The sequence below is a fragment of the Aulonocara sp. 'chitande type north' Nkhata Bay genome, linkage group LG7 (assembly GCF_057382095.1).
Source record: "Aulonocara sp. 'chitande type north' Nkhata Bay isolate Kocher_YH1m ecotype deep benthic linkage group LG7, A_spYH_male_GT1.1, whole genome shotgun sequence".
Taxonomy (NCBI): Eukaryota; Metazoa; Chordata; class Actinopteri; order Cichliformes; family Cichlidae; genus Aulonocara; species Aulonocara sp. 'chitande type north' Nkhata Bay.
Genome location: NC_141350.1, coordinates 40886529 through 40896202, shown reverse-complemented (window position 1 = coordinate 40896202; position 9674 = coordinate 40886529). Strand labels below are relative to the sequence as shown.

The 9674-nt window shown below is 38.4% G+C and overlaps 1 protein-coding gene across 1 annotated transcript; it reads right to left on the bottom strand.

The window, feature by feature from the left end:
- Nucleotides 1-2871: 2871 nt before the first annotated feature.
- On the bottom strand, nt 2872-6242 carry LOC147325744 (zinc finger and BTB domain-containing protein 26-like). The gene is made up of 2 exons (XM_086302512.1): nt 5789-6242; nt 2872-5430 (listed from the first exon to the last, which is right to left on the bottom strand). The coding sequence occupies exons 1-2, from the start codon at nt 6134-6136 to the stop codon at nt 4444-4446; spliced, it is 1335 nt and encodes a 444-aa protein (XP_086158638.1). The 5' UTR covers nt 6137-6242; the 3' UTR covers nt 2872-4443.
- Nucleotides 6243-9674: the final 3432 nt, after the last annotated feature.

Genomic DNA, 9674 nt, shown 5'->3' with positions numbered 1-9674 from the left:
AAAGTGAAAGGTAAAATAAAAAATGGCTTTATATCCACTCAGGCCAGTTGAGAGATGTAATCTCTCCAGCATGTCATGGGTCTGCCATGGGGCTTCCTCACAGTGGGACATGTCTGCAACACCCCACCCAGGAGGTGCCCAGGGGGCATCGTGGTCAGATGCCTAAACCATCTCAAGTGGCCCTTCGATGTAAAGGAGAGGGGGTCTACTTTTTGCCCTTCGCAAATGACTCAACTCCTCATGCTATTTCTAATAGAAGAACCAGCCACCCTTTGGTCATGTTATTGACTTGTTGCCAATTTACCTTATTTTTATAGCACGAGTTCACAGAAACAGCCTTCTCAGAGTTCATCATACTGTAAGGTAAGGATCCTACAGAATTAGAGAAAAACCTCTGTGAGCAACCACTTGGGGGCAGTGTGGAGGAAGAACTCCCTTTCAACAGGATGCCGCTGCAGGCATCAGACTTTTGTAGGGGTAACCACAGAGCAACAATAAAGAAGACAACCATTCATAATATGTAATAATGGCATCTGTGTTACCTGTTGCAATCATAACTACACAATTTATCAATAAGGAAAGTTTTAAACCTAATCTAGAGAGTAGATTAGTAGAGAGGATGTCTGCGCCCTGAACCCAAACTGGGAGCTGGTTTCATAGTAAAGGGTCCTGATAGCTGAAGGCTCTGCTTCTCATTCTGCATTTAGAAACTTTAGGAACCACAAGTAAGTCTGTAGTCTGAGAGTGAAGAGCTCTGTTGGGATAATATATTACTAGGACGTGTTTAGGATTTCACTCAAGACTTTTGTTTATGAGAAGGTTTTCTAATTCAATTCTGAATTTAACAGGGAGCCAATAAAGATAATCTAACAAAGAAGAAATATTATCTCACACAAGTCTGTGTTAGTACTCTCACTGTGGCATTTTGGGTCAACTGAAGGCTTTTTAGAAAACTTTCAAAACAGCCTGATAATAACTTACAATAGTCCAGCAGAGGTAACAAATGTTTTCCAGCATCACAAACAGGATGGTTATAATCTTAGTGTTATTGCGCAGATGAAGGAAGCTACCTGAATATTTGTGTAATGGATGAGTTAAAGGACATATCTTGGTCAAAAATTCCCCACAGTGTTGCTGGAGGCAAGAATAAGTATCTTATAATACAAAATATTTTTGAGATTTCGGTCCAAAACTGAAATTAGAAGTACAAAATTTCACATCAAAGCTTTTATAGCTACAATTTTATTTGAATTGTGTCATTTGAAGCCACAGAAGGCACAATTGTATAAATAAAGTTTGGTGTCACTGACATAGAAATGAAAATGTATGCAGTGTTCTTTAATAATAATACTTAAGGGAAGAAAATACAACTGAAAAGCTGTCAGTCAAAGCATGGCAGACTTTTATGTGTGAGAAAGACACATAATTTACATGAACAAACTAGAGTCTATCAGACAAAGCACACATTTCCTTGGTCTCTGCAGTAAAATAACGAATGCGATATCACATGCCTCACCGAGTAGCACAGAGGCGAGTCCAAGTCTGATGAAAGCAATATCTACTTATTTCTCCCAGTTTTCTGTTGACACACACAAAACAGCTCCTCCGTATTGAAACTGTGTTCACAGTGAGGTCAGTTTTGATACAGCTGTAATCAAATGCACTTAAGCCATAATCCTACCTCAGAATACGGTGAACATTCTATCTCTTCCTCTCGGCTCTTTCTCCCCAGTTCTGTCACAGCACAATGCCACCTTATTCAGTACTACATGAAAACAAAGCTTCATATAAGCATGTTCAAACTCATATGAAGCTTTAGAAAAAGGGTAAAGTTTTGTTAAAGGTGTATTTTAGTGCAAAGTACACCATTCACAGGGTGCTGCTACACAGTAGCTTACTTGACTAGGCAGGTGACCCACATGCTGAAAGGCCACTGGGTTCAACTATTTTCTGCATGTCATTCCCCCTTGCTCTTTCTCTGCTTTCTTGGCTACGGTCCTGCCAATTACTCCAACAACATAATCTCATTCAGATATTATATTAAATATTTATTTAATATAATATTTTCCTATGCAAAAATCAACCCTATTAACTCTAGGAATGGTCCATAATCAAATACACAAGCAAACATTTATTGTCTCCAGGATATGGAATCCAAATCCAGTTTTCATGATCCTCTGGCATGATCATGATCCTTTGAGTTTGTTGTGAATTTTTTTGACATCTATTGAATCTGCATCTAATTCATCGTGGTACAAATATCCAAATCATCCCCAGATGATGAATTATATCCAGAAATCATATTTTTCTGTAATCTGCAACAGATTTTCCAAGTATGTAAGTAACTGCAAAAACAGTTAACATGGTAAACATTGCCATTGCCATTCTAAAGTGCTAGACGCTTCCTCGATGCTTTTTATTGCTCTTTCCTTGTAGCTTAACTTGACATCTGGTCATAATGTGGGCACAGGAATATAAAAACCATTTTTTCCCAAGTCAGTCTTGGATATGTAAATGGCCTATATTTGTATAGTGCTTTACTAGTCCTAAGGACCCCAAAGCGCTTTACATATCCAGTCATCCACCCATTCCCACACTGGTGATGGCAAGCTACATTGTAGCCACAGCCACCCTGGGGCGCACTGACAGAGGCGAGGCTGCTGGACACTGGTGCCACCGGGCCCTCTGACCACCACCAGTAGGCAACGAGTGAAGTGTCTTGCCCAAGGACGGGGCTCGAACGGGCAACCTTCCGATTACAAGGCAAACTCCCAACTCTTGAGCCACATATGGATCCTGTATAATTTTAATTATAAGACCAAAGAAGCTACTTTTCCTTAATATAATTACTCTCCATCAATATCTCTGCCACTACTCATCCATCTTCCTCGTTGTCTTCATCCTCCCTGCTGTTTCTCTCTTAGCATCTCATCCATAATGGATGTGCTCCAAAACCTTACATACATGGATTTTATTTATGTGTGCAGTGGTGTGTGCAAACACACATGCCTGTATAAATTCTGACCTAGTTCATGGAAGCAGCACTGATTGCTGTTGAAGAGAATTTCAATCCCTTCTCAGTGAAACAATCACATGACTATTCATGTCATTACACTTTAAGATGTTTTCCTTATGTTCGCTTTCTGTTTTTGACCTATAACTCACAAGATTACTTCTTTATGTTGATGTTTTTTTGGACTAAGTTGCTTTATGCAAGTGCAAATAGGTAGATCAATGCTTGCTTAATTTTATCTTCAGCTATATTTATGTACATTCTCTGTCTTCCTTGGTCACACACAAACGCACATTTGCATGAATTTCTAAACTGAATACCTACACCAAAGCCATGCATTCACTGTTTGTCTGCACACAGTGCCAGTGGCATCTGAGGCGCCCACTGGCTAGTGTTCCATTCAGTAAGATGAGTGACAATGACATTTCTGGGCCAAAAGGATAGCTGAGGGATAAAAGCAGACATGTGTAGGGAAGGGATGGAGTGAGAGAGCATGGAAACCCACTTGCCGAGTCATGCTCAGTGAGCTGTACACAATTTCTAGAGGGTCAAATGGTGAAGCAGTTGCTTTTCTGTGAGCTCACTCTACTCATGTTTTTCAGAACAGTAAAGACTTTTATTTGCTCCAAGTTTGCTCTTCAGTTTGTTGCAATTGAATAATTTTGTTGCAATAAAAGGCAGAATGCAATGATTTGCATTTTCCAGAAACCCACATTGTATTCACCATAGAATGCAGAAAACATATCATATCATAATGTTTAAACTGAGAAAATGCCCGAGGACATTTTGAATTGGATGGCAGTGAATTCATCTCAAAACAGTTAGGGAGAGGGTCATATTTACTGCTGTGTAGAGCCCCCTCTTCTTTTTAAAAACAGCCCATAAACATTTGGGAACTGAGGAAACTAGTTGATTAACTTTTAAGAGAGAGATGCTGCCCCATTGTTGTCTAATTGGCTTCTAGCTACTTGACAGTCCTGGGCCTTCTTTGTGTTTCTACAAACAAAAAACCTGTTTTGTTTTTTAAATAATTGCATTCTGCTTTTGGTTGCATTTTCCACAGCATTCTAACTTTTTTGGAATTGGGGTTGTAAATGAGCAGGGAAGATAATAATAATGGACAGAGATAAAAAATAAATAAATAAAAACATAATAACAATAACAATGAAAAATATAAGTAACTATAATTTGTGCAACCGTGCAATTAGTTTCAATTGTATTTTTGTGCATTTAACAACATTTTCTATTGTGATGTATGTATTTCTTCATTTAATTTTTGGACCTCCAGGTCGTAAGCAATAATTAAATAACTATGCTAAATCTTCTATTTTAATGGCAAACTCACATTTTGCAGCTAACTGTTGCCATAACTCTCCCTTAGGTGGCACCAGAGGCCTGGCATTTGGTGCTGTAAGCACAACAATGTATACTCAAGGGGCTTCCTCCCATGTATGGAGATTGAAGTGGTGTTGCAGCATGGCCTTCTGGGTAAATGTCATGTGGCACAGAGGGCATCTGAAAGGCTTAAAACCAGTGTGGATACCAATGTGAGTCAGATTATTCTTCTGAGAAAAGACTTTTCCACAGACCAAACAGAAATACTGTCTGTGTTCCTTCAGGTGGCCCACATAGCTCTCAAAGTGCTGAAAGACTTTGTCACACTTTCTGCATAGGTATGGCTTTTGGAACACTACTGTATCCGAGTTATCTGCAGCAAAATGAATCTTGGACAGAGGTGTTTTAGGGTGGCAAAAAAGACTAGAGTTCCCTAGCTTTCCACTTTGTTGCAGTTGATTTGCCTTTGGCATGTACTTCTTTTCCTCTTTTGGTGAATCTTTAACATCTTGTTCGTGTTGGTTTTTGGAACTATTTACCAGTTCTGTGTCAGCTGCAGAACTGATCATGGTGGCTGTGGAAGACATTAGGTCATGTAAAACTGCAGAAGGGTGTGGATTACCTGCAGTGTGAGGAGCATGAGATAATGGGTTGCTTGTGTAACATGGCAGAGCATCTCCTTCTTTGCCCAACTTCAGCATGTCAAGGCAACATTCTGCATCTTGAGATAAGTCGATTTTGGCTTCTCTGGGTTCTCTCAGTCCTATAGTATCCACCTTGGCTTCTTGGCCGGCTGTCAACCTGGGGTTTACCACGACTGTTCCAACTTCCTTGCTATTTGTTTTGTGGATGATAGCGTCGGGCAGGGCTGCATCCCTTTCCTTCGGATTATCAAAGCTGGAACCAAGCCACCTGCTGCTGAGCTGCTGGGTTTCCTTCTCCTCTGAGAGTCTAGTCAGATTCAAGAAAGGCGTGGTGGGACTGAGGTACTGTGAAATAGCCTGGACACACTTCTCCACCACCTGGCTCATCTGGAGTACACTGGCTGCAGTCAAGTAGCTCACAAGTTCTCTCTGAGGGACCTGCATACCAGCAATGGATGAAGCAACAATGAATATTAAAGAAACAGCACCAACCGTAAGAAAAAGAGGACTTATTATACTTCTTTGTGAGCTTCTGAGACCGTGAGTCATGCAGAGCTACTATAATAGAATGTAAGAATAAAAATATGGATTGAAAAATTTGTACAATAGGTTCCCCTTTAAAATAATATTCCTCTTGTTCACTTTAAATATGGATCTATTATAAAACTATATCTAGAACCTTTCATTATAGTACAGAAATGAATGATTATACAGTAAAACAAACACCTCAGCTCAAAAGACTTTTGATATATGGCCATATTCAGCTCTGTGATTACAGAAACACTAGATCTTGCACCTCTAGGAACCCTGTGTAGCAGGACAGGAGTAGTGTCTTGGCAACCTTCACGTTGGAAACAACAGCCACACTCAGCTCTGATCGGCCTTTGTGAAGCAGGAACTGATCACGCAGGAAGTCTGAGGATGCTGCAAACACCACTCTGTGACCTTGGAACTGGAGAGGATGGACAGTAGAGTCCTGTGGCCTGCCCAAGATGAGCGTGATGTCACAAAAGCGATGTTCTTCTCTAAGATCATTCATTTTGCTGAGGATGGAGTCCCCGTGGTTGGGCAAACTAAACTGCAGAGTCTCAGAACAGCCTGGCATGATGGTCTGTCTATAGTAAGAGCATAGTTCTGTTATCATATGGATGCAAGTGTGAGCTGCATAGATTACCCTAATTTTTCATGTTTATTAAAAGGCTCCAAAATGTGGATAACAACCATGTTTTCATTTTCATTTTTCAAATAGGTTTTGGGCCCTGTGTAGGAGTGAGTATACTGCATGTGTGACATTTAAACACTCCAAAGGTTTTGGCATTGTTGGAGATACCATAACATTAGCCCTAAATAACATGATTTACTGGCAAATTCAAACATGTCATAATCAGTCAAATCAATATCTAGCGATCCAGCCCCACCTTGTACTGCAGCCTCATGCCGTGGTAACGGTTCCTGGGTGAGGAATGGATGAGAACCCCAAATAACTTTGAGGAAACACTGGCCTCTCTATTCACCTGATCTCCTTACGGGTTCTGGCGTTCCTGAGGTTTAATTAACGCTCTGCAGATGTGGAAGGATTTATTTCGGTAAAGAAACAGGCATCCTGACTTGCAGTGGCTCTTTGCTGAGGAGGCTTGTGGCAGCAGTGTGTGTGTGGGTGCCTGCGTGCGTATCCACGTTATGCAAGAGGGCATGAAGTAATTAACCCCTTCAGTGCTTTTAGTTCAGCCTTTATATATATATATATATATATATATGTATATATGTATGTGTGTGTGTGTGTGCGTGCATGTCTATATATATATATATATATATATATATATATATATATATATATACACACATATGTGTGTGTGTATATATATGAAGAATTTGTTGTTCTGCAATGATGCTCAAAGCAAAACACAAACACACTTGGTTCATGTCCTCCTTGACTTCTCAGTGTACATACCTATAAGTAAGAGCTTTACATGGTCGGGACCTTGAAATTAAACACATTTGGTTTACTTAAAAAAACAAAACAGTTTTAATGGGCTGTGTTGGTATTCACTGGTATTCACTGTCCCACCACTTGCAGCCTTGGAGCAAATTGAACAGGTGGACTCAAATTGTAATGTGCAGCAGACTTATCATGCTTTTTTTATTTTCTGTAATATTTTCTCAGTTTGGTCACCTCAAACGTAGAGCTCTGGCCTTGTGCACGGAAGACCCTCCCACCTTCTGCACGTCAAAGAACTATTCTTTGCCTTTGAAAAACATGAAGCAATGATTTAGAGTAAACTGCAACTGAAATACACACTATCAAGGGTTTATGTATTTCAATAATCAATCATAAAGAGAAATATGGTTGGTATAAACTGAATGCATTTTAATCAAGTATTATTCTATTTCATTCGATCAAATTCCATTAAATTTTACATTTTAAATTGTACTTATGTTACGAAATTACATGGAAAATTAACATGTAATTAATTTATGTAAAGTCAGATATTAAATTTTTTTTGTGTGTATTCAAACCTTCTTTTTGCCCGGGTTAGGCAATTAGAAGAAAATCTGTCTTAAAGGGAGGGTGGCCTTAAAGTAAAAGGTGCTAAAAAACCTTGTTTCAAACAGTGTAAGATAAACTTTGAGCAGAGATTAACTTGATAATTAGCACAATAGAAACCCTTTAAGGCAGAAAACTTCACTAATATAAATGAAGAGCTTTTACAGTCATAGTACATAAACATGTTCTATCATCATCATCTGTTTGTATAATGCACAAGCTTGAAGACCCAATATGATGATTGTCTTGTTTGTCTTGTTTGTCTTGTTTGTTTTGCAAGTTTATTTTAGCACAAAATGTATCTCTATATATCTTGAAAAATATAGATAAATTGTGTGGTCAGCTGTGAAATGCATTTGACTTTTTTTTTAATAATGTGTGGACAGAGTTTTGCATTCCAGTGGTCATATGATGGAAATAGATTGAAGTTGCTGATCTATGCGAACCACCTCAAGGCGTGGATTTGGGGCTGCACACAAAATGTGTATTTATTGAGTTAACTCAAAGAAAAAGCATGTGAGGATCATCAGTGGCAGGGTCAGGTCTAACGAGCTAATAAATCTGAATGGTTGCTACACTGCTCCAATTTGTGCCAGAGGATAATATTTTGGAACTTTTAAAGTGTTCCAAAGGAAATGAGAAAAAGAAAGGATTTAATCCAAAACAGAATCTTGGAGAGACATCTCTCTTTTTTTGGTAACAGAATGTCTTTGTAATATCAACCATTCATCACAGAACATTTTGTTCAATCAGGTAGAATTTGAATTTTACGTATACATATGTTTCCCTGTTGCAAATGGGCCAAAAAGTGAGACGCAACAAGGTTATTGCTTTCTGTTTGACCAAATCTTCCCAAAGTTCCTGTCACCTGTGGTTTTTAGGTCACCACTCATCCCGTGGTTATTTCAGTCAACTTTGTGGTGTAGAGAAATATTTCCTTGCACTTTTATTTATGTAACCATGTTGATTTAGACATAGACATGGACTTTATTTAAACTCACACTGGGGAAATGAACTTGTTGCAGCAGCACAAGTGACAGGAAAAAAAAAGGCGAATTAGACATGGATTAGAAAACAATGTGTCATTTAGCTAAAAAAATAATGTGACTATGTGAGCTTTTGTAGCTGAAGTCTCTCTCTTATATCACTGCCCCCAGTATACTGAATAAAATTTAGCAAAATTTGCAGTGCCAATAAATCTAATAAAGCAGTGGTTCTCAAACTGTGGTATGTGTACCACATGGGTTCCCTCTAATGGTACGTGGGAGGACTCCCCCCAAATTTTTAAGATTAAATAATATACCATGTTCTTTTTGAGGGATTTCTGAAAATTTTAAATGTACAGCTCTGCTATCACTTCCAACATAAATGAAGACAGGAAACTAAACAGCAGTGGCGTTTGTAGGGCTATGTGGTGGCAACACAGTCATTAACATACTGCTGCATGGGCTGAGCTGTAGTTACATCGTAAGGTTTTAAAAACTGAGCTTTAAAAAAAACAGTGGTAATGAAAACCGAGAGAGGCCGACAGTGATCACCGACTGTTTTTAGGGGCTTGTTCAGATTAAATAGAAGAAGATACAAAGCTTTAAAACATGTTAAAAACACAACAGCCTTAATAAACGAAGAGTAGTTTGGACTCAGAAGCAGGGTTCATAAGTCATCATTTAAAGACCGGATTAAAGACCGGTGAATGTTTTAATGCAGTACAGTTGTTATTATTATCACTTGTCACATCCTGTTTATGACAGTTAAAATAAATAACATTAATTTAAGAAATAAATAAAACATAATAAAAAATAATTATTTTTAATTAATTAAAAATATACAGATACATATTTTCTATAGTTGTTTGATTTAACTGGATATTAGGCTCATCCAGCAAGGGCATTTATACATTTTCTGATTTTTTTTTTTAATTATTATTTTGACGCTTTGGTCCTCCATACATGGCCAGAGTGGCACTCATCATGGAGAATGCCGTTTATTTTACTGAACACCATCGATCTATAATGCTTAAATGAGTAAAAACATTTTAATGTCGTGGCTGGGAGGGATTTTTAGGCTCATGACCTTAAAAAAGGTCAAAGCTATAAAAATGTGTTCAAGGAAAAGTAGCCCACAGTATTTTCATATG

What these genes read in the sequence shown, in the direction of transcription:
- LOC147325744 (XM_086302512.1), bottom strand. Translation starts at nt 6,136, where the DNA reads ATGATAACAGAACTATGCTCTTACTATAGACAGACCATCATGCCAGGC. An exon ending in GCTACACAGGGTTCCTAGAG is followed by an intron (nt 5,431 to 5,788) that starts GTGCAAGATCTA and finishes GCTGGTATGCAG; the next exon opens with GTCCCTCAGAGAGAACTTGT.